The following is a 24,445-nucleotide window of genomic DNA, read 5'->3' on the forward strand; positions in this document are numbered from 1 at the left end:
AATTTTCTGGTTCATTACTTACTCTTTTTCTCCATTCCAAAGAACTGTAGATGTTTGAAATTTGTTTTTATTGCATCTATAATAAGAAATTAGTTTTTTTCCTCTGTATCATTTCTTCCCTCTAAATTTGCTTGCTATTCTCTAGCTATGACTGAAAAGACCAGACCAACTGTAGGGTTTCTTGTATTTTCTAATTTGTATTTTCGCAATGCTGTAGTAAAATACAGAGATATATTATAACACATTTTCAATCACCTTTAAACCATTTACCCTTGCCACATCTTAACTATTCCTTTTGTCCAAGCAGAACCTCATTAAAATGGCTTGACAATCTTCTCTTTTTTAATAACAAGACCAATACAACTGATTTTTAAATAATGATCAAGGATTTTTTTTTTATTCATTAAGTTTCAGTATCATTACAGAAAATGTTATGGTACAGAGTTGTTTAACATTTTTTCTTTGCTCTTGATTTCCACATGAATGCTGGTAACACTAATATCTGTACAAGATCAGTCTTTGATTTTATTTTTTGTTCTGTACAATTTTAAATGTATTGGTTAAAAAGGCTGTCAGCACTTAAGGAAGCATTTTTCCCCCCAGTTTGTTTATTCAAATAAAAGGTATCCAGTTACTGCCGAAGAGTACTGTGCCTCGAGACTACTAGGGGAGGGGCCTCCCGGATGCTCTGCGGGGAAGGGTTCTCCCTGAGGCAGGGCAGGGCCTCCCCACCCAGTCACTCTTCAGTTGGCACTGTGCACATAAACACGAGATACATGATAAAGAACAAGCAAAAGCTCTCTGAAAAGCGGTTATGAAGCATACTAAGAAGGGAAATCCAAGTGTTGCCTACGCTAGTATAAATAAGCAGACAGCCTTGATTAAGAGCATAATTAGTTGTATTTTAAAGATGAGAAAAACACAAGTTCTGCAGGCACCTACTGCTGTCTACTAAAAGCTATCGCTATCAGACCTAGCATTGAACACACAAAGCAATTTGCAAGAAAGGAAAAATTTGCTTTGATATAATCAGAATAGAGTTGTCTGTTCAGATTTATTTTTAGGTGTTTTTTTCTTTAAAAGGTGTATTTAAATTCTTTTGAAATATAGTTCAAGATGTTGACTATACAGATCAACTTTTATCCAAATCAGAAAAACTAGCTGTGCCGTTGCATATTACAGGATACAGTCAATGATATGTGGACATGCATCAAAGCTTTCTCGCTCTGGTGACCATCATAGTCGTCCAATGACCATGACATCCACCACCTCGCCCTTGTGGAGCTCCACATACTGTTCTGTCTTTGGAGGTAGCATCAACAACCCGTTCGCACTGCGCATGCTCATCAGACGGCTGCTCATCTGATTACCTAGAAAGAAATATCTCATTGTAGCAGCAACATCACAGTGCATACATTTGGAGCCCTTACAGTTCTTTTCAAAATAAACACCAACGAACAGAAACAGGTCTTCGAGAGGAAGAGAGAAGACGAGGCTGCCCTGTCCCTTTTCCAGGTAACCTTGCTGCTGTATCCTACTCCTTTCTCACCGAACTTTGGAAAATAAACATTAGGAATTATTGCTCTAAAGAATAAAACAGGATTGTATAGCATTATGCAAAATGCCACAGAATTTCTCAGTTCAGGCTAAAATGTTATGTTTGTCTGAAAGGAGAGGTTTTTTAAAACTTATTTTTAAAAAGACAATTACCATTTCTTTAGTGTTTACTAAGTGCTGGTCAGCACAGCGGGGTAGTTTCCTTAACTATCTTATTTAATTTGTACAAGACTCAAAAGAGGTTAGGTAACTTGCCTATGGTCCGACTAACTAGTTGGTGGCCAATTTGAATGCAGTTCTGGAGGAAACACTGCCTATGTATTCAGCCACTATGTTAACTGATGTTTGTACTCGATAGGACCTCGTTTAAAGGGTGATACAGCTTTTCTGGAGACACATCAAAAGTTAGGTAAATATGACTAGAATACTTGGGGATAAAAGTTTAAAGTCTAGAGGAAGTAGCTATAGAACTCTTGAGTTATCAATCTTGATTTCTCAGTCCTTAAACTTTACCAGTATCTAAGGTATAGTAGAGGCTACAGAGAATCACATTATAATTGCGCTTGAATCTCACATTACAAGGTAGCATAGTCAGTACCTTCTACAACCAAAGTTGTGTACTCAGGACTTAGAGGTTGAACATATAGATAAAAATCTTCTGTAATTCTAGAATTGTATTTCAAAAGTTTATCTAGAAAATATGGTTCCATGGAATAAGTAAACCTTTATTAAAAATTTTGTTTTTACTCGTTTTCTTTTTATGCTGTACTGTTTGGGAATAATTTAACTCATCTAATCTTTCAAAAAGGACAATGAAGAACAATTACAAAATTAGGTGTACCCAAGGAAGGAGGTTATACATAAGTTTTGTGTTTTAACAGGATATATGCATAGAAATACCCACTGGTATGAATGACTAACCTGTACTCTGTGCCCAAGGCAGTGGTTCTTGGTGATGCCAAGTCAATATACACCGATGGTATTCTGGGCGAGGATCCAGTTTTACATCACATGATAACTATAGAATACAGAGTAAATGAAAACAAACTTGATCACATGATCATCTCTTAAAACTACAGGGTGGTGGAAGTTGTGCAAGGAATAAAGTAGACATGGAAAGTGTCCTGGCATTCTGCTGTTTCCACCACTGCCACCTTATGTTCCTAATATAGGAAGTCCAGAGGTTGGATTGCTCTGGTGAAAAAGAAAAGAAGGCTAAGAAGTTGGTATTCATAGTGGGGAAAAAGGGCAGATGAAAAAGATAAGATCTATCTTTGAAGTCTAATTTTATGGGTTGATAGTACAGATACCTCTCACCTATGAACTAAGAAATCAAAGCACATTTTTTTAAACACTGAAAAGAAAAGAAATAGAACTAAACAAACAAGCTCAATATCCATTTATATGTCTGTCAATCTGTCTGTCCATACAAGCAATAAATATTTACTGAGATACTCTTTAGCTACCCATTCATATACCTACCTTTAACATAAAAGGGTTAGTTACTTTCTTTTTCTCTTAAATATTTCCCTAGTGTTCCAGTACAGTCCTAAAAATATACCATTTTTGTTTAGCACATCACTGGTACTAAAAGAATTCCTCTGAATGAGTCTTTGCTGGGCATCTTTCATATCTTTCCAATAAGGATAAAATCCTTTCTAACATAGCAACTGCAGTTTACATACACAATATGGAATGACTAATCAACCTTTAACCTAGAGCCATTAAAATAAATCTATTTCATTAAATTCATCTTGAAATCCGATAAATTAAAGTGATAATGTGTTGGTAGCAGGTGCCTAAGAGGTATTCCTTGAACAAGTTTATAGAGCGTATAATTATGGACTATAGCCCATCAAAGATTAATTCAATGTTAGTGAATAGAAGACTTGTTCATTTTCCATTAGCAAAATGATCATTTGTTACTCTACCTTAAAATGGTCCAGAAACCCTTTATCCAACTAAAACAGGTATTGCTTAGACCAGTGATAAAATTATAACTTGAAGATCCTAGTAATTTTGATTCAATTAAGTCTATCTCCAATCCATTCTGGTTATGCTGTTTTTAAACATTCTAATTATTCATTCTGACAATTCCTGCTTTTCCTCTAGAATCCCGAATAAAATTCAATTCTAAGGTGTTTTTCTTTTTTTTTCTTGTTTAAAAAAGATTTTATTTATTTGAAAGAGAGAGCACAAGCAAGGGGAGAAGCAGGCTTCCCGCTGAGCAGGGAGCCTATGCGGGACTGGATCCCAGGACCCTGGATCATGACCTGAGCTGAAGGCAGGCGCTTAACGACTGAGCCACCCAGGCACCCCCTACGGTGTTTTTCCTTGATTAAATCACATTCAGCTCTTTCACTTGATATTGCTTATGTTTATACTCTCTATCATATCTGAGGGGTAACTTGCCATTATTCCTAAATTATTGTGTGCTTACTTGATGGCAAAGATGTCTATCAGTCCGTCACTCTGTGTATGGGTGTTCTCCAGCATGAAACTACAAAAGCCATTCCCATGGCTGTGTTATTTGCTAAGTGTTTATGTAGATATTTCCCTTGGCAAAGGCACAGATTGGCTCTTGGTAGTTTGGTGGAAAAAATATCAGGATGGGATGATATCTGACATCCAGGTTCGACTCCCGCTTGTACTGCTAATGGGTGTCTGTATTAGCAAGTTATTTTGCTTTCCTATACCTGTTTGTTCATCTAACAAATGGGGTTGTTTGTTTTAAAGGAAGATATTTATGGTAATTAAGAAATAAGAATCAACTGCAGCAAGAGATGAAACTGACTAGATTTTTATGGTATTTTACTAAAATGCAGAATACTTTATTAATCAATATATTTAGTTGTACTGACATTATAATTCTGGCATATTATATCACTTAGCTTAAGAAATCACTTACTATGAGTGTCAGTGCTTACAAGAATATGTACCATGAGTAAACACAGACTTTTTTTTTGGTGAAAAAATTGATGTTTCACTTCAATGACCTCTTCTATTCATTCAAAACTGGAGTGGGCTGTGGACTCAGACTGTTTCCTCTGTTTCCTTTTGAATATTTTTCTGACACTCAGTAGTCACTCAAGAGACAAAACCATATTATGTGGTATAATATTACATGGTATGTTCTACATGTAAATATTTAAGGGAGAAAATCAGAAAAAAAAGTCAACAGAATGATAAGCCACAAACTGGGAGAAAATATTTGTAAAAGACATCTATCTAATGGAGGCCTGTTATCTAAAATATACAAAGAATTCTTAAAACTCAATAACAAACAACCTGATTAAAAAATGGGCAAGGGGCACCTGGGTGGCTCAGTCGGTTAAGCAATCAACTCTCGATTTCAGCTCAGGTCATGATCTCAGGGTTGTGAGACTGAGCCCTGCACTGGGCTCTGCACTCAGCAGGGAGTCTGCTTGAGATTCTCTCTTCTCCCTCTCCCCTCCCTCCGCCCGTGTGTTCTCTCTAATAAATAAATAAATCTTTTAAAAAAATGGATGAAAGACCTCAACAGATAACTCATTAAAGAAGATATAGAGATGGCAAGTAAGCATATTAAAAGATATTCAACATCATATGTCATTAGGGAATTGCAAACTAAAACAATGAGATATCATTACCCACCTACCAAAGGCTAAAATGCAAAACTCTGGCCACACCAAATCCTGATGTGGAGGAACTGGAACACTTACTCATTCCTGGTGGAAATGCAAAATGGTACAGCCACTTTGGAAGACTGTTTGGTAGTTTCTTACCAAATTAAACATACCCTTACCATACAATTTAGCAACTATGCTCCTTGCTTTTTACCCAACTAAATTGAAAATTTATGTCCACACAAAAACCTGCACATGGGTTTGTAGCAGCTTTATCCATAATTGTCAAAACCTGGAAGTAATCAAGGTATCCCTCCACAGGTGGATGGATAAATAAATGGTCATATACCCAGACAATGAATATTATTTAGCACTAGAAAAAATGAGCTATGAATCCATTAAAAGATATGGAAGAAACTTAAATGCATATTGCTAAGTGAAAGGAGTCAATCTGAAAAGGCCACATAATTCTGGGAAAGATGAAACTATGGAGATAGTAAAAAGATCCAGGGTTAGCATGGAGGGAGGGATGAATACGCAGGGCACAGACAGGTTTTAGGGCAGTGAAACTACTCTGTATGACAGTTCAATGGTAGATACATGTAATTATACATGTGTCAAGACCCTCAGAATATACAACACCAAGAGGAAACCCTTGGTAACCTTGAGTGGTAATAATGTATCAGTATAGGCTCATCACTTGTAACAAATGTACCACTTTGGTGCAGATGTCAATAGTGGGAGAAGCTGTGCATGTGTGAGGACAGGGGGTATATGGGAACTCCGTACTTTCCATTTAATTTTGCAATGAACCTAAATCTAAAAAATAAAATCTCTTAACTAAAAAAAAGGAGAATATTTTGTTCTTCCTTTTTGTCCTGCCCATCTTATAGAGAAATGATCTTAAAGAATTCTCAGAATAAATAATTAATTGCAAATACAGTGCAGTGTTATCCCTGAGCTGTTAATATGGTATTAAAAGGGCACGAAGAGGCTAAGTAATCAACCGTTCTTAGGGACATTGAGAAAGGCTTCACAGGGGATGCGATATCTGAGTCTTATGACTAGGAATCTTGAAAGCTGAGAAAGGAAATGGTGGTGGTTGGGGAAGAACCTTCTAGAAAAGGGAATAATCACAGGCACAGGCAGGAGATCTCATATCCATTCTGGAAGCAGTAATATGTTTAATATGGTGAGAGTGCAGGATGAGATGCAGATGAAGCTGGAAAGGAAAAAAGGCCTTGGGATGAAGGGCCTCCTATGTTCATGTGAGAAGTTTGGATCTAATCCTGGGGTCATGGGAAGATGGAAGCATTTTAGTTGGAGATGCTTACATGATTAGAGTTAGAACAGGGGTTTAAGAGGAGGCAAGATTAGAAGAAGGGAAATCATTAAACAAGTCAAGGGTTATAATCTAGTAAATGCTGGAGCCATCATTCAAAGCCAGGCTTATCTGGTTACATAAGTCAGGGGATATGGATGGTGGAGGCAGCTTTAGGAGAATGGTGAAGATTTGGAAGGCTGTAGTAACAATTGGAAGAAGTTGATCCATAGGATATAAAGGGATCACAAGGAGAATTTGGGTCCCTGCTGAGGTATGTAAATTGGAAGTGATAACGTGAACAGCTGTAGACTCTTCTCTAGTTGTGGCCTAGAAATAAAAGTGAAGGATAAAGAAGGGAGGATTGATCCAAGTTTGTGGATTTTTAGAGTGGGCTACTGTGGAAGGAAGAGGCAAAACAAAGTTGACATGCATGACATGCTATACCACAGGATTTTGGCTGGATGAGGAAAGTGACAAAACCAGTGGGGGTTAAGGACTGATGGAAAGGGGTAGAGGTAAAAGGAGTGTTTACACCTTTTCATATCTATGGAGAGCTAACTTGCTGTTGTCCCTAAATTGTATGCCAGAGGTGGTGATTTTGAGATGGAGTACCTCAGGATATTGAAAAAGGATGTATGTGTGAGTTGCTGAAATAGAAATAAAGGTATTTAGAATTGTGGAAATAAAGCAACGGATGGTAAGAAGTGAGGTAGAGAGGTAGACAATGATTCACTTGCCAAAGACCTGAATGTCTTTGGAAGGTTTGATGGCAGTAATAAGGAAAAAGTGAAAGCTCCAGAAGATTCAGGGGCATAGCCTGGGTCTCAAGACTGCATAGATCAGAGAAGAGAGTTTGTGAGAAAACAAATGACCCACGGGGATTCTATTTGGGTGGGGGCCCAAAATAACATGCTCAAGGCCTTGGTTGGTCCTGGAGGCCTGGACTTTGCTCCAGTCTGGTCAAAGCTTCCAAAGAGTAGTTATGCCAGCTTTATACTAACTTTTTAAATAAGTGCTATGAAGTTATGAGGCACTGATTTCATTAGTCTTCCAGAGAAATCCTTGTATTTATTTGCCCTGTAAATCATGTGTCTAGAATTTATCATGTAACTTTAAAATCTTTGCACATGGATCAGTTTCAAATTAACTTTTCTAAAATGCTTATAACCTAGTTATATTTTTCATTTCCTAGTAAGTTAAAACTGATTTACACTTCTTATAGATCACGGACAGTTCTATAATTTTCAGTATGTTTTTTAATCCACAGGCCATAATATTCTCATATAACAGGTATCCAATAATATCTTTTTTTTCCACCACCATATCTTTTGATGATCAATGACTGATCTTGTCACAGTAAACATATTTCTCTCTACAGGTACAAATATCTTAGCAATTTTCTTTTTTTTTTTTTTTTAAAGATTTTATTTATTTATTTGACAGAGAAAGAGAGAGAGAGCACAAGCAGGCGGAGCAGGAGAGGAAGAAGCAGGCTTCCCACTGAACAGGGAGCCCAATATGGGGCTCAATCCCAGGACCCTGGGATCATGACCTGAGACAAAGGCAGATGCTTAACTGACTGAGCCACCGAGGTGCCTTAGCAATTTTCGAACAAAATAAGCATTTTGTTAAAATGCTTTGTATTTTACTGTTTATGACATCAGACAGAAAGCATTCACCATGTTCTTATAGCATGAGGTCAGTAATGCTCAAGAGAAGAGGTAAGATGGACAAATTAGAGTAGTCCAGTAGAGTTCAACATGCCCATCCATACTCTCCAGGACATGCTGACCTGATCCCATGGGGGATGAAAATATTTTCCCTTTCCCTTCTCTTAATCACTACCTGAGGTGGGCTATTAATACTAACAGGAGTTATCTCAGGTATGTTTCTAGAGAAAAAAGTTGACAACAAGGGGCAGTAGAGGGTACTTGGATGGGATATTAGGGAAACATAAAAGGATATCCTTTTGTAGAAACATTAGGTTAATAATTCAGTGAATTAAGATGATGTTTCTGATTGTCTACTGAAAACCAGAAGTATTTCAACTTCAACCATAACTGACCAAGGACATAGAGCAAGTGTTTATTCTAAATTGATGTTTGTCAGAACGCATCGATATAAAAGGATGACATTTTTTTTGTGCTGACCTTTTAAAATAATGCAGCATTGCCCTAGCCATAGGCCAGCTGCATCAGATCCAGCACTGTGAGTTACTGACACCAGCATTTAACAACCATCTCACTTCCTGAAAGCAGTAAGGATTGGGAGAGGCTGTGATTACGGCAAGCATTTTGGAGAACAGTAATAAGTGGTGTCTGTAAGCTGCGTATTGGCTGGTCAGAAAATTGAGAGAATAGGTTTTACCTTGTTTCAAGAAAGTGAATAAAGTTATGTTCTAAAAGTGGCAGTTATGTCAGGAAAGGTGTGGGGAGGACTTCAGGAGGTAAAAACAAAAGAAGTAAACAGCCAAACACCCTGATGACCCATTCTGACAGTCCCTGTGACAGTGCTCTGTGGGAGAAAAGAGTTTGACTGATTCTTAGACCAATTGTCAATTTCATGAGTTGACAGGAATGAGCAGCAGTATGAGCAATGTACCAAGGACACTGCTCTGTAATTACTGTTGTCAGTAAGGATAGCTCAAACAATGTCAGTTTTAAAGAAAAGATAGTGAATGTTAAAATGAGAAATAAACAAAAAGATTCATAAGAACTCTGCAAAGTCAAAGAGAAGTCCTCTTTTTCTCTCTTATAACAATGTGGATTTCTCTTATTTCCTAAATTTAGCAAATATGAAAATGGTGAGCAAATTCATATTACTGGTTTAGATGTCTAAGCTTTATAACTCTGACCTTCTGATTTGATCAGAATACTTTTTGTTCATTGATAGCTTTTTTCTTCTTTTTCCACTAAATTTAAAATAAGACCACTGCTATGATTATTGAAACAAAAACCCAAAATAATTTGTTTTCAGAAATATCTAGTCAAAGTCTTACTAAACTTTTAAGAAAAGGAGGGTATCTCTCCATATACTAGTCTACAAAATCTCAGTATTTAAAAGGTCAATGTTAAGAATATCTGAAGCCTAGATTTTCTTAATGTTTTATCCTATATATTCTCACAGTAATATTTTATTAATATTTCTTCTTCCTCTTCTATGCCTTGTGTTCTTCCTGTCCACTAATCATAGCATTCTGTCATATCTGAATTTATTTCTAAGGTCTTGAAATGTAACAGTTTAGGGATTTGAAAAAAATGGATATATTCATGCAGAAGATTAAATTGGGACTCCTTTTTTTACACAATACACAAAAATCAACTCAAAATGGATTAAGGACTTATATGTAAAACCTGAAACAGTACAACTAGAAGAAAATATACAGGAAAAGCTTTTTGATATTGGTCTTGGCAATGATTTCTAAGATTTGACACCAAAAGCACAAGCAACAAAATAAAAAATAGACAAGTGAAACTACATACATCAAGTTAAAAAGCTTCTGCACACCAAAGGAAACAACAGTGTGAAAAGGGAACCAAGGGAATGGGAGAAAATATTTCAAACTATCTATCTGATAAGGGGTCTATATCCAAAATATATGAGTCTCTTACAATGCAATAGCAAAAAGACAACCTGATTTAAAAATGGGCAAAGGAGTTGAATAGACATTTCTCTAAAGAAGATATACAAATGGTCATTAGGTATATGAAAGAGTGCTCAACATCACTAATCTCAGGGAAATGCAGATCAAAACCACAATGAGATACCATCTCACAACTGTTAGGATGGCTATTATTAAAAAAACACACAAAAGATAAGTATTGCAAGGATGTAGAGAAATTGAAATACTTATATAATGTTGGTAGGAATGTAGAATGGTTCAGCCACTACTGCTTGGGGGAAACATATGAGGTTTCCCCTCAAATTAAAAAGAGAACATATAATAGAGCAATTCTATTTCTGGGTATATATTTTAAAGAACTGAAATCAGGATTTCAAAGAGATATCTATGCCCCCAATGTAGCATTATTCACGATAGCCAAGTTATGTAAACAATTCAAATGTTCATTGATAGATGAATGGAGAAGGAGAATGTGCTATATTCACACAATGAAATATTATTTAGCTTTAAAAAAGAAAGATATCCTACCATTTGTGGCAACATGGATAAACCTAGAGTATATTATGCTAAGTGAAATAAACCAGTCACAGAAGGATAAATACTGCATGATTCCAATTTTATGAGGTATCTAAAATAGTCAGTCATAGAAGCATATAATAGAATGGTGACTGTCAGAGGCTGAGGGAGGGCAATGGGGAGTTGTTGCTCAATGGGTATAAATTTTCTCTTCTGCAAGGTGAATGAGTTCTAGAGATCCTTTGTACAACATAGTACCTATAGTAGACAACATGGTATTCTGCACTTGAAATATGTTAAGAGGATAGTTCTCATGTTAAGTGTTCATACCACAAAACAAACACATAAAAAACCAAACAAAACCACAAAATAACACAGGAAAATTTATGGAGGCATTGGATATGTTTAGTATTTTGACTGTGGTGATGATATGGGCATATGCATATGTCCAATTTCATCAAAATGTTCACATTAAATAGGTACAATTTTTTGTATATCATGTGTATCTCAATCAAGTTTTGAAAAAAAGCAATGGCTTGATACTGTAGGTTATATTGCCAAGAAAATTGTTCATTAGTTATACAGAAAGTGTGTTACATAATCAGCTGAGTAGCAGTAGCAAATCAAATTGAAGTTAGTGTTGGTGGAGAAGGGGACTCTAATTTCTAGGTGACTTTTCCTATAAGCATAATTCCTCAGGCTTAGTTCTCCTTTTCCACACAATGTGGTCACCCTTTCCTCCTGATTCACTCGTTTTCTAGTCCATTGATTGTCTTTTTCTGGACTATTTAAAATTTATGAGTAAGGTCCCAGAAAAAGTCAGCAGACAGCAGTGCTGTCCTGTGTGAGCTTGCACAGGGGAAAGAGAACTCTTGTCCTTCCTTCCGTATAGGTTTAGTTTTAGTGTAGTGCTAGCCTCATTCTATTTACCATTTTATCATTACATATCCACTTTCATATGGATTCTAGCTGGAGAAAATGATTCACTTTAGAAGTAGTGGAATAATGTGGGCTGGGAATAAAAGGGACCCTTTTCCCCTTCATTTTCTATCATGAAGGGGAGAATATAACTACATTTTCCCTCAAAACGATATAAAATTTTAGATGTTTGTTTTGGGCAATTGGGAAATCATATCCTTAATTGTTATTAGGCTTCAGTTTTGGTTCCTGGTCATGTAGATAATATTACCCTGGCTTTGATGATGGTTGGCCGAGGATCCAAGATGCCCTGCATCTTTCTCAGTGCAGGCACAACAAAGAGATTGCAGGTGACCACGGCTGACACAGGATTCCCTGAAAGTCAACCAAATAGTTATTTATAGTATACATATAAAAATTTGCCAAATAATTCTGACTGTCTATACCTTCATTCATCATAAAGAGTGATGTGACTAACCACTAATCTTCCTCTTCTAAATCCCAAAGGACTCCAGAATAGAGCCACAATCAACCAAAGGCCACAGAGGGTATAAACATTAGGTTTACCAGTGAAATGCAGAAACTTCTGATTCCCAGAAGCTGTTTACACCATTTATTTCCACTTTCCTGAGAACTATACATTGAAAGCCATTACCAATCTTGATACATTTTAAAGCAGATTCTACTTGCTATTTTTAAGATGTTTTAAAATTGCCATAGTAATGCATGCTCAGGACAAAAACATTTAGAAAATAGGTTAAGCATAAAGAAATGTATCCATAATCCCCCCTTCATCCAGAAATTTCTTTATATTAAAAGAAAACCCCTAAATAATTTAAGATGCAAAGGACTTGAAGATGAATACTGTTATGGACTGAATTGTGTCCCCTACAAATTCATATGTTGAAGTGTAGCACCCAATATAAACTGTATTTGTAGATACTAGGGCCTTTAAAGGGGTAATCAAAGTTAAATGAGGTCATAAGGGTGAGGTCCTAATCCAATGAGACTGGTTTCTGTGTAAAAAGAGGGAGAAACACCAGGAGCACATGTACACAGAAGAAAAGCTATGTGAGGACACAGTAAGAAGGTGGCCATATTCAAGCCAGGAAGAAAGACTCAACAGAAACCAGTTGTGCTGGCATCTTGGTCTTAGACTTTCAGTCTCCAGAACTGTGAAAAAATAAATTTCTGTTGTTTAAGCCATTTGGTCTGTGATATTCTGTTATGGCAGTCTTAGCAGACTAATAGAAATACCAAGTTCTTTTAAAGTTATAAGAAAAATTTGGGGTGCCTGGGTGGTACAATCGGTTAAGCGTCTGACTCTTTGTTTTGGCTCAGGTTGTGATCTCGGGGTTGTGGGATCGAGCCCCACATCTGGCTGTGTGCTCAGTGTGGAGTCTGCTTGAGACTCTCTCTCCCTCTCCCTTTGCCCCTCCCTGCCCCCTGCTCTTTCTCTCTCTCAAATAAATAAATAAATCTTAAAAAGTTATAAGAAAAATTTGAGGAATTCAGTTGTACCTTTCCAAGAAGAAAGTGTCATGTGGACTGGGAGTGTCATGCACTCTGAAGGAAGGAAAGGTAGGCTATGAAAAAAATGACTGTGCTGAGAATCACAGATTTAGTTTCTTGTGTGGTATTGTTAACTAAACAAACTGAGCAACCCTTTTTTTGTTCAGGGTGAGTTCCAAATCTTTCTGAATCTAGTTTTACTCTTCCACAAAATGAAAGGTTTGGACTATATGATTCTCAATATCCCTCCTGGGTCTAAAATTCAAATTTTATTAATATTAATACTTTTATACAGTGCTGTTGAACATGTATGTATACACTGGGGGTGGGAGATGGACTAGTAGACTTTTAGATTCCCTTGGCCTAGCTATGCGCTGTTAATTGCATTATCAAAGTAAAAGGCAATGGTCAGTTTAGCCTATTATTAGCTAGAACCATACCTTTAATTTTCTTCTACCTACAAAAGTAGTTAAGAATAGATTTTTTTTAAGTTGTAAAAAGTGATGAGTAATAATGATTTCAATAGAAAACAAGTTGTTCAACAGCACAGCAGCCTCTTAATGAAAATTAATTGCTTTTCTCTTGTCTCAAAACATAGATGAAAATTTTTCTGGAAAAGCAAAAAAAAAAAAAAGCTATTGTTCAGCAGTGATTACCAGCATTCCTGTAATGCTACTGCCTTATAAAATTATTCTATTAAAAATGGATTGCAAACAATTGCAAATAGTGGTTATTTTGTGCTGGGGGAAGGGATTATGGATGATATTTCTTAATGTTTACCTGTATTTTCTAATGTTTTTATAGTGAACATGTTATTATAGTAATTTTAAAAGTTAAAAAAATTGCAAGTAGATACATAAATCTTTTAAACTGCTTTAAAAGTTATCAAGATTAATAATGGCTTTAAATGTGTACCCTTCAGGAAAGGAGAAATATAATCATGAATTTTAAAATCCTTTTAAAAGGAACCACGTTACTGGTTCCACAACCTGAACATCTGGGTTGTTGCTGCCCTCTTTTGGTTCATTCAGGCTGGGCAGAGAAAATTGCTAGTGAAAGTAGCAATTTGAAAGTAGGTTATTTAATTATCACTTCTTTGGCAGATCAAATTTAAAAGTAACGGCAAAATAGGCTCCCACTGTAACATTCTTTGTCTGTAGGTCAAGTCATATCTTCTGAAGACAAAGTAAACAGTCTTTTGTAGGAGTAAACAGTCTTTTGTAGGCAAAATGAAGCCAGGAAGAGGATCACATTTTTTTTTCAGAGTATCTAACTATACATATGTTAAAGGCACTAATAAAGGCCCCAAGGAGTTCTATATTATAGATACATTTTGAGGACTACTTTACTTACATGTCTTCTCTCTTAAAATTTCCTACAGGATAGAAATCTAATCTCTTTTATGCTTATCCATAGGAGCTTTAAAAATGCTTTCAAAACTCAAAACTCAAAAAAATGCTTTTCAAAATTTTCTACCTTCATTTCTTTATACTCTATTTTGAAATTTAGTTAATATAAAAAGCAGATAAATATCCCAAAGCCACAATATTTGTGCGCCTGAAAGGAATAAGCAGGTTACTTTCTGAAGGAATCTGTGCCAAGAAATAGAGACACTGCTACAGATCAGTGCATAATTTCAAAAGCTGAAAAAATAACAAGTAGACATACAAAACTCCTAAACTGCTTTAGAATTTATCAAGATTGGTAATGACTTTAAAAGCATGGCTTTAACTGCAAGGCAAACATCAATAAAAATTGAAACTGAAAGTCTTTATAAATGGAACCACTTTGCTTTTTCTACAATTTGAACATACGAGTTTCTGCTCACATGGGAGCAAGCATGAGGACAGTGATGTGGTCAGACTGATGATGGCTGGGGTTTGGCTGAGTAGCACCAGCACTAGTAGTCCCTTCTTCCGTATTGCCCCCCATCTCCTGGCCCCAGTCCAAATCTGGCAAGGACCAAAGGCAGCTTTGTATTTTTTTGTTCTAGCATTTACTTGCATGGTTGATTCAAGGCCCTTTTGAACTTTGAACACAATACTGGTACTATGGGAGGTGATTAGACTACTACGTTTGATCAATTTTCTATAAGGAAAAGCAGGTACCCCAGAAAGATTTAGTGACAGCTAATATTTGATTATCATCTTAGGGTTTGGAATATGCCTTGAAAGATACCATCTAATTTGACCTTTACACCAATCGTACAAAGTAGATTTTAGCTCCATTTTTCAGATGAAGAAATAACTTTGAAGAGGTTAAGTGATTTGTCCAAGGTCATGCTTTATGAGCCCAGGTCTTTCAGATTCCAAATCAAGTGCTCTGTTAGGGATTCAAAAAGATTTTGATCATTTTTCCAGAAAAAGCAAAAGAAACTATTTCAATTATTCTTACCTGGTAGTGCAAAGATTATTTTTCTTACACCATCAATATCCAAAGTCGCAAATGTTGTTGGCAGGCTAGAGAATAAAAGACGTTGTTAGTGACTGCTAAGTAATATGACGAGTAAATTAAGTACTCCAGTTTTCTTGCTATGTGGCTCTTCATATAGAATATTTATCATATGAAAATACTTTTTTCTGTTGACTCTTCCTTAAACCTTTATACCATGAAGTTTCAAGAGCATTTAAATTAATATGTTTTTAGTATCTTCCGTTTTCAAGTAACCAAACTTCTTGGTTTTCTGCAGCTTGCTTTTTCCCCCTCTACCTGCTAGTGCCAGAGAAGTGTAACTCAAATCCTGGAGTTTCTCCACCCCTCTAGTTAATAATGTCCATATTATTTTTGCTGGAGACTTACAACAATCATTCTTATTATCAGAAGACTAGCTGGTAATACATGTCTATCAGATAAATGCCTGCTGTTCAAGCTGAGTAGTCTTCAACCCTTTAAAACTTTACTCAGCAATAAACATAAAAACGGCCTCCTATAAGGGAATTTTTTGAAATGTCAAAATAAATAAAACACCATGACTAGAACAAAATTAAAGCAACAGTAATTTAAAATATTTTCCAATTATACTTCCTCAAGATTCTGATATGAATCTTATCTAACATGAATCCTTATCATGGAGGGGGTGTGGGAAGGGATGAGTGTGAGTGGCACGGAGTAGGTGGGCATTCAAGAATAGTGATTTTTTTCTATTGACTATATTTTATATGAACTTCCAGCTAAAAATTTCATTATATTAATGAAACTTGAGCATTACAGAATCCCTAGGGAATGATAAAATTTCCCATGTAGTTGAAAAATTATCTTTTTAAGTGCCTAAAGTGTTTTAATTTTATTATTTTTGCAGCTTGGTCTTTCAAAAATGGACCACTCATTACCTTTTGCAATAATACGATGAACATTAACTTTTTTTTTGATGACTTAAAACCATCATTAAGTTTTTTGGTTTTTTTTTTTTTTTTTTTTTTTTTTTAGAGAGAGAGAGAGAATGGTGGGGCAAAGGGAGAGGGAGAGAGAATCTTAAGCAGGCTCCACATCCAGCATGTGAGCCTGAGGTGGGGCACAATTTCACAACCCCAAGATCATGGCCTGGACCGAAATCAAGAGTCAGAGGCTTACCTGACTGAACCTCCCAGGAACCCCCATCATTATTAACTTATTCTACTCTGCTATACTACTACAGTGATGTTGGGTCACAAGGGTATATTATGTATTGTTTTTACCTATAAAGCATAATTCCCACACCACACACTGTGCTTCTTTTCTTTTTTTCCCCCTAGTTTTTTCCTGTGGCTCTCCTTAATGTTAGACTCTGTCATCTTGGCCCTTAAAACTGGCTTTAGGGGGCACCTGGGTGGCTCAGTCAGTTAAGCAGCTGACTCTTGATTTTGGTTCAAGTCATGATGTCAGCTCAGGTCATGATCTCAGGGCTGTGAGATCGAGCCCCTTGTTGGACTCTGTGCTGGGCATGGAGCCTGCTTAAGATTCTCTCTCTCCCTCTTCCTCTGCCCCTCCCCATACGCCCTCTCTTAGAAAAGAAAAAAAAAAAGCTGGCTTTAGGTTTGGGAACCAGAGAGTAGTAGTAATAGTTATACCGTCAGAATGATAATAATAATAGAAGTTACTATTTTTAAAGAAACATCTATGCATTATGTCCATTATTTCATTTTAACTCTCACAACAATCCCATGAGGTGACAATTATCATATATGAGGAAACTGAGACTCAGAGAGATTAAGAAATTTGGTCCAAATCTCTTAGCTACTAGGTGGGGAAACAAAGATTTGAACCCAGATTTCTCTAACTTTATGGCTCATAATTTGATAAGGCTCTTAGAGGGTCTGCTGTGAAGTGTTAATGGATGTACTTTGTAACATCTATTTTTGGCTACTCTGAGACCCTTTTTGCTTATTTTCTGATTCTTTGCTGTATTTTAGAAAAACTAGATTAGATTATATCAATTTATGAATAAGTTGTTTGGCCATGACTGTTACTATGTGATGAAAATAATTTCCAAGATACGCTCTTGACAACAGCTATGTTCACTGTAGATGACCCATAAAAATTATGATTGGTAGTCCTGACTGATAAATACTCCATATGTTTTTTTGAGTACCTCTCTGTCTAAAATGAAAGAGGTTAATTATATTCTTAATGCACTGTATGTGGGAAGAGCAAAGCTAAATTGTTCTTGAGCTTTTTATATTTCTTCTTGTTCTACTATTAAGGAGCAATTACCTTTAAATTCTTATTTTTAGACAAGTACAAATTCTGGCCAAGTAAAGGAAGCCCATTTAAACTTCTAAACCATTTTATTATAGCAAACTAACACACATAATAAGAGTGAGGAAGGAATGCATTATCCTTTCCTTCTATATTTAAAGCCAATTTAAATCACCTTTTGCATCTTGCAGATAGGTTCTGTGATTTCTCTAAAGGTATTCATTTAAAAAGATTCTATTACAACAATACATTTTATCATGCATTGCTATCATGACTGTCCTATTGCTAGACTGTGAAGCTTTTGTTTAAGTTTGAGAAAGCCATTTCCTTGGAACTCAACACCTATTGTTCAATTCTCCTCTTGAGATCAGAATGTAGTAGCATTTATACAATGACTGAGGTCACAGTGTTACAACTTTAAGGGAGGAGAATAAACATTAGGAACTGATGAGAGCCTTAATAGTGGTAAAAAATAAACTGAAAATAAAAATAGTACCAAAATTATGCATCACAGGTGCTGAGATTAATTTAAATAATAGATACTACAAATATTTCTCCTCTAATTCTCTCTCTCCCTCTGCCCCCATCCCTCTTTATTTTTATTTTTTTTAAGATTTTATTTATTTATTTGAGAGAATGAGAGAGAGAGAGAGAGCACATGAGAGGGGGGAGGGTCAGAGGGAGAAGCAGACTCCCCGCTGAGCAGGGAGCCCGATGTGGGGCTCGATCCCGGGACTCCAGGATCATGACCTGAGCTGAAGGCAGTTGCTTAACCAACTGAGCCACCCAGGTGTCCTTCCCCTGCCCCTCTTTAAAATAAATAAATACATCTTAAAAAAAAAAAAAACAAACCCACAAATAATTCTCCTCTACAGGTGAGGGCAACTAGTATCAGCTTCTTTTTCACTGCAAAAAGAATAGTCAGTTCGATTTTTGAGGTTAGTGAGAAGCACACTGACATGCTTTTGGGATATCCTCTTATTCCAATCAAATTAGTACTGCCCATAGGGACAGGAAAAAAAAAGCCTGTGCACTCATGGCATAGTAATATTTGCTTAAAACAAAATATTCTTTTTTAAAAAAGGATTTATTTATTTATTTATTTGAGAGACAGCGAGCAGTGGTAGGGGCAGAGAATCTCAAGCAGACTCCCTGCTGAGTGTGGAACCTGATGTGGGGTCTGATCCGAAGACCCTGAGATCATGACCTGAGCTGAAATCAAGAGTCAGATGCTTAACTGAGCCACCCAGGTGTTCAAGACAAAATGTTCTTAATGAGAATGATCCAAATCCAATAGTCTCAATAATAAAAGGGCTTTGTTAGCAGTAGCAATATTGGGAAACTACAGAAATATAATGTCAAGAATTCCAAACTCTACCAAACTATGGAGAAGATGTTAGAGTTAATCTTAATACTTAAATGGCAAAATCATAGCGGTAAAGCCTGATCTCTGTCCTACACCTGGTGAGAGGTACCCAGTAAATCTGGGAGATTAGGAAGGCTTGCTTGACACTTAAAAAAGGTTTCTGGAATTTACTGATGGTTCCCATAGCTCACTCATAACAACTGGTAAGTATCACCTCTCTCTCTCTTCAGATTCACATGAGCACCCATCAGAGTATAGTTCTGAACTAAGGCATTATTTACTGTTGTCCCTGACAGCATGGAGGTGTGTTAGAATTAGAATGCTCACTTACACAGTGAATCCTTTAAATAATGAATGAAAGGTTTATAGAGTAGTAGGGGTCTGAACAGGCAAATTATTGCTTAAAGACATGGCCACACATATTTCAACACCAATGTTTGGCATTCTTTGAGGATTTACAACTGATTACAGAACCTCCATCAGCCCTTTAGGAGATGTGCCAGATCTTGGAATGTAGTTATTTTTCTTTTTCCTGGGAGGTAGTAAGAAACAATATGAAACATTACTTTTGAAGTATTTTTGCAAAGAAAAAAAAAAGAATCTGAATGTAATCAAGCTTTTAGATCTAACTTCCAGTTTGTAGAATATACTGGAAAGAGAGAGGAACAAGTTAACCACCACTGCAAGGAAACGATTACCCAAATCCATTCATTAGGACAAATGATGCAGTTTCTTCAAGTCAATGGCATGACAAAAAAAGGAGGTAAATGTTTAACAGAGATTTAACAACAAATACAGTGAGTGGATGTGACTTGAATTCTAATTCAAATAAAACATGTAAGAAGGCATTCTTTTTCTTGACATTTGGGAGAATTTTGAATAGGATCAGGGTATCAGATGATATTAAGGTATTCTTATTTATTTTGTTAGGTGAAAAATACCATTGTGATTACACAAGAGAATGTTGCTGTTATTGTTATTATTTCTTGAGATGTATACCAAAATGACATTGTAGAATTTGTTTTAAAACAGTCCAAAACAAACAAACAAAACAAAATAAAAGCACCAAAAAATCTAGCCCCCTGTCCCCTCAAATAGGTGAGGGAGGGGACTGATAAAACAGTTATGGAAAGATGGTAATAGTTCCTGAAGCTGGGTGATGGGTACATGTACATTTCATTGTACTCCTTACTTTTATGCATTTTGAGAATTTTCTTTTCTTTTTAAGATATTATTTGTTTGAGAGAGAGTGAGAGAGAGAAAGCACTAGAGGAGGAAGGGTCAGAGGGAAAAGCAGACTCCCCACTGAGCAGGGAGCCCGATGTGGGACTCGATTCTGGGACTCTGGGATCATGACCTGAGCTGAAGGGAGACGCTTAACTGACTGAGCCACCCAGATGCCAATTTTGAGAATTTTCATACTAAAATATTTTTATTTTTTTATTTTTAATTTATTTTTAATTTATTTTTAAAGATTTTATTTATTTATTTGAGAGAGAATGAGAGAGAGAGAGAGAGAGAGCACATGGGGGGGGAGGGTCAGAGGGAGAAGCAGACTCCCTGCTGAGCAGGGAGCCAGATGCGGGACTCGATCCTGGGACTCCAGGATCATGACCTGAGCCGAAGGCAGTTGCTTAACCAACTGAGCCACCCAGGCGCCCCTAAAATGTTTTTAAAATGAGAGAAAGAAGCAGTATGAAGAGAGAGAGAAAAAGAGAAAGAAGGAACTAGACATGGAAACTAAAGAGAGAAAAGGTTTGGAAAGTTGTTTTGCTTCGTTTATAACAAATCCAGCGATTCATAAGGAAGATGAATTCCATTTCAGACAGGAGCTACCCTTGTGCAAGGAATTCTAATTGTATAATATTTCTTTTATTAGAGTAAATAATCCATAATAGAAAATGTAAAAAAGAAAGCATTTAAAACTTTGTTAGTGAAAGCAAGCCAAACCAACCCCATATATGAGATAATAAGATTATTTTCATACCCTGGTTTCATAAAAACCCTGCCAAAATGGATCTGAGCATGAAGATCAATGTCCAGCACCTGCTTGAGATAGTCCTGCAAATATGAAAAACAATCACTTTATTTTCAAACATTCTAATATCAGACTTTCAAAACTTTACATGAAAATAAAACGAATTTGTAAGATTGAAATGAAAAGAAACATCTTACTTCAGTGAAGTTGATTTACTTAAGGCAAATTCCTTCATTTCTTCATTCCCATAATTCACTTATTCTTTAATAAATATTTATTGAGTACCTGGTATATGCTGAGTACTAATCTAGGTATGGGGGATATAGGCTTGAACAAAAGAGACAATGTCCCTGCTTTCATAAAAAATACATTCTAGTAGAAATAGTTGGATAATAAACCAAATAACCACATTACTTGATGGGTTATTGTTTCTCTTTTAATACAGAATTTTATGTTTGAGAAAGGATGTTAACAAATAAAAAGCTTAAGAAGTTGTGCTAGGTCAGGGAAACCCCATGTATGTGTACTACATTATTCTCCTTAATGGACTTAATGTACACAGTCCTTGAGGAAAGACTTGGGCATTGCCCACAGACTGCCAAATTTAAATAAGTCAACTAAAATAAAAAAATAGGGAGGGAGTTCTAAAATAGAAAGTCAAGGGAGTTTAATTGTTCCAAATTTTTATTCTGCCAACAAAAACAACCAACCTAAGGTTACAACTAATCCACAGTGGTTTCACAAAACCTGACCTTTGGAAATGAAAGACAACATTGCCATGCAGTTGGTTTTATAGACATAAAGAAAAAAATTGCAGTCCTAAAAATTTCTCAACCCCTAGGTCTATTGCTGAGTTTCCTGTTCATTAATCTAAGAAACCTACTAAAATTTTAAATATTTCACAAGCTTGGGGTATTTTATTTTAAAAATCTGTTCCCTTCTATTTCCACAGCCTCAGCCAACATCATCTCACTTGGATTATTGAAATAGGTCTCTCTGCCAATAGTCCTGCCCCCCTACAATTCATTTCCCCCCTAGTAGTAAGAGAGATCCCTTGAAAACAAGTCTGATCAAGTCATCATATAATACATCAAAACTTCCTCTTTTCCAGGAAAAAAGTCTCATCTTCTCAATATCGTACCTATAATTCTCATGTTTTCTAGCCCCCTTTTAACAATCATTACTCTCCTCAGGAAATCCTCTTCCCATCCAACCCCATTCCTCTTTCTCAATCTCAATCTCTCTTTCTTCTTCCTCACCCCCCCTTTCTCTCTCTCTCTCTCCATTCCAGCAAGACTATACACTTTAAGTTTCTAAGACTTTCTTGCCCTCAGTCTCTGAAAATGTTTTTCCTTTTGTCTGGAATACTCTTTCTTCTACCTTCCTCTCTCTACCCCTTATCTCAGTCTCAGTCATTTTCTCAGCCTCCCTTAATTCCCAAGGCTGAATGATAAACTGCTTATCTTTATTTTGAGGTTATATTATCAGATGCAAATTCAGAGTTATGTTTTTCTGATGAACCAATCCATTTAAATATATGAAATTTCCCTCCTAATATCTTGTAATCCTTTTAACCTTAATTTTCTCTGATATCAATACAGCCACACCAGCTATCTTGCATTGTAACTTTTTTTTCATTCTTTTACTTTCAATTTGCTGTGTCTTTCTATTTAAGGTGGGTCTCTTATTACCATCAAACAATTTATTGTCTTTTTACAATCCAGATGACAATTTTTAATTGGAGGACTTAGTCCATTCACATTTAATATAATTTCTGCTATATTTGTGTTTAAAACTACCACCTACTATTTATTTTCTATTTGTCACTTCTGTTTTATTTCATTTTTTCTTCTTTTGTGCCTTCTTTTGAATTCATCAATTTTTTTGTTATTTTAATTTCTTTCTCTTCTATTAGTTAGTTATACATTCTTTTATTATTATTTTAGTGGTTATTTCAGAGATTACAATATGCATTCTTGACTTATAATAGTCCACTATAATTTGATATTTTTATTACTTCCCAGACAACGCATGAAACTTAAAACATGTTAACTCCATTTATTCCTCTCTGCTTTTTGTGCTATAATGTACCATATATTCTATATACATTTTAGGTATGTGTGTGTATATGTGTATATATATATATTTAACTGTTATATATATTTCTATATATACTATACAGACAATATACACTGTATTTATAATTTAATATACAATGTTTATATATAAACATATTTTAACCTCATAAGACATTATTTTATACAATCAACACTCATTTACATTTAACCACATATTAACACTTTCTTTTGCTCTTTAATCCTTTCTCCATTTCCGTAGCTCCACAATCTTTCTTTCTTTTTTTTATTTAAATAATTTTAATTCAAAAGTTAAAAATATACTGTGGTAAAAACGCAAATAGAAAAGTATAAAATAAAATTTTAAACTCGTCCTTTCCATCACTGCTACACTTGTCTGTGCATTTACAAACATATTTTTTGAATGCACATGACAGAATACTTTACATACAGATTTGCAACTTGCTTTTCTATCCAAAGGAATATCTAGGACATCTCATGAGCTACCTCCTCTAATTTTAAGTGGCTACATTATATTCAAAATACAGTAACTTAACCCATTGGTAGGCTCTAATTACTTATGTTCTTTTTTTTGTTTACACGTCAGTATCTTTTTACTTCCTCTACAATCTTCCTGATAAAAAAATTCCCTGTGCTGAGTTTTTATTGGGCTGAAAATGTCTTTATTTTATCTTCATTTTTGAAGGAAATTTTTTGCTGTACATACAGTTCTACACCAGCCATTATTTTCTTTTAGCACTTTACAAATGCTATGCCATTGTTTTCTGAGTTCCACTGTATCTCTTTGGATCATTTGTTAGTTTAATTGTCGGTCCTTTGAAGGTAATGAATCCTTCTGGCAAGACTTTCTCTTTGTTCTTGGTTTTCAGTAGTTTTACTATGATTACCTAGGTATGTGTTTCTTTGTTTTTGTATCTATCCTGCTTGACATTAGCAGACTTCCTTGAATTTCTGGCTTGATGTCTTTCATTGGTTTTGGAAAACTCTGCCAATATCTCTTAAATATTGCTTCTGCTCACTCTCTTTCCTTTCCTTCTGGACTCCAACTACACATATGTTAGACCTTTTACCACATCCCATATGTCTTTTATGCTCTTTTCCATATTTTCCATCCCTTTTCTAGAATTTTGAATATAATGAATAGACTCTAGCTTTCCAGTGAAATTCTTCATTTTGTCATTTCTTTTTTCTTAAAAATATTAATTACAGTTTTTAAAATTTCACATGGGATAAAATAAACATCAGTAACATTTTTAGGGCTGTCCTATCTTGTTTTT

The 24,445-nt window shown here is 35.6% G+C and overlaps 1 protein-coding gene across 3 annotated transcripts in view; it reads right to left on the reverse strand.

The window, feature by feature from the left end:
- Positions 1-367: 367 nt before the first annotated feature.
- GPHN (gephyrin) overlaps positions 368-24,445 on the reverse strand; it is a 626,989-nt gene continuing 602,911 nt past the window's right edge. For all 3 annotated transcript variants that reach the window (XM_028101094.2, XM_028101105.2, XM_028101100.2), the window contains 5 exons: positions 21,082-21,155; positions 15,449-15,513; positions 11,814-11,917; positions 2,479-2,575; positions 368-1,370 (listed from right to left, as the gene is read on the reverse strand). In XM_028101094.2, the coding sequence (XP_027956895.1) occupies positions 1,237-1,370; positions 2,479-2,575; positions 11,814-11,917; positions 15,449-15,513; positions 21,082-21,155 (474 nt within the window). In that variant the 3' untranslated portion in view covers positions 368-1,236. The remainder of the gene's footprint in view (positions 1,371-2,478; positions 2,576-11,813; positions 11,918-15,448; positions 15,514-21,081; positions 21,156-24,445) is intronic.

Source organism: Eumetopias jubatus, unplaced genomic scaffold (assembly GCF_037043125.1).
Source record: "Eumetopias jubatus isolate StellerSeaLion01/CBP00866 unplaced genomic scaffold, mEumJub1_p1.0 scaffold_7, whole genome shotgun sequence".
In the NCBI taxonomy this organism is placed as follows: domain Eukaryota; kingdom Metazoa; phylum Chordata; class Mammalia; order Carnivora; family Otariidae; genus Eumetopias; species Eumetopias jubatus.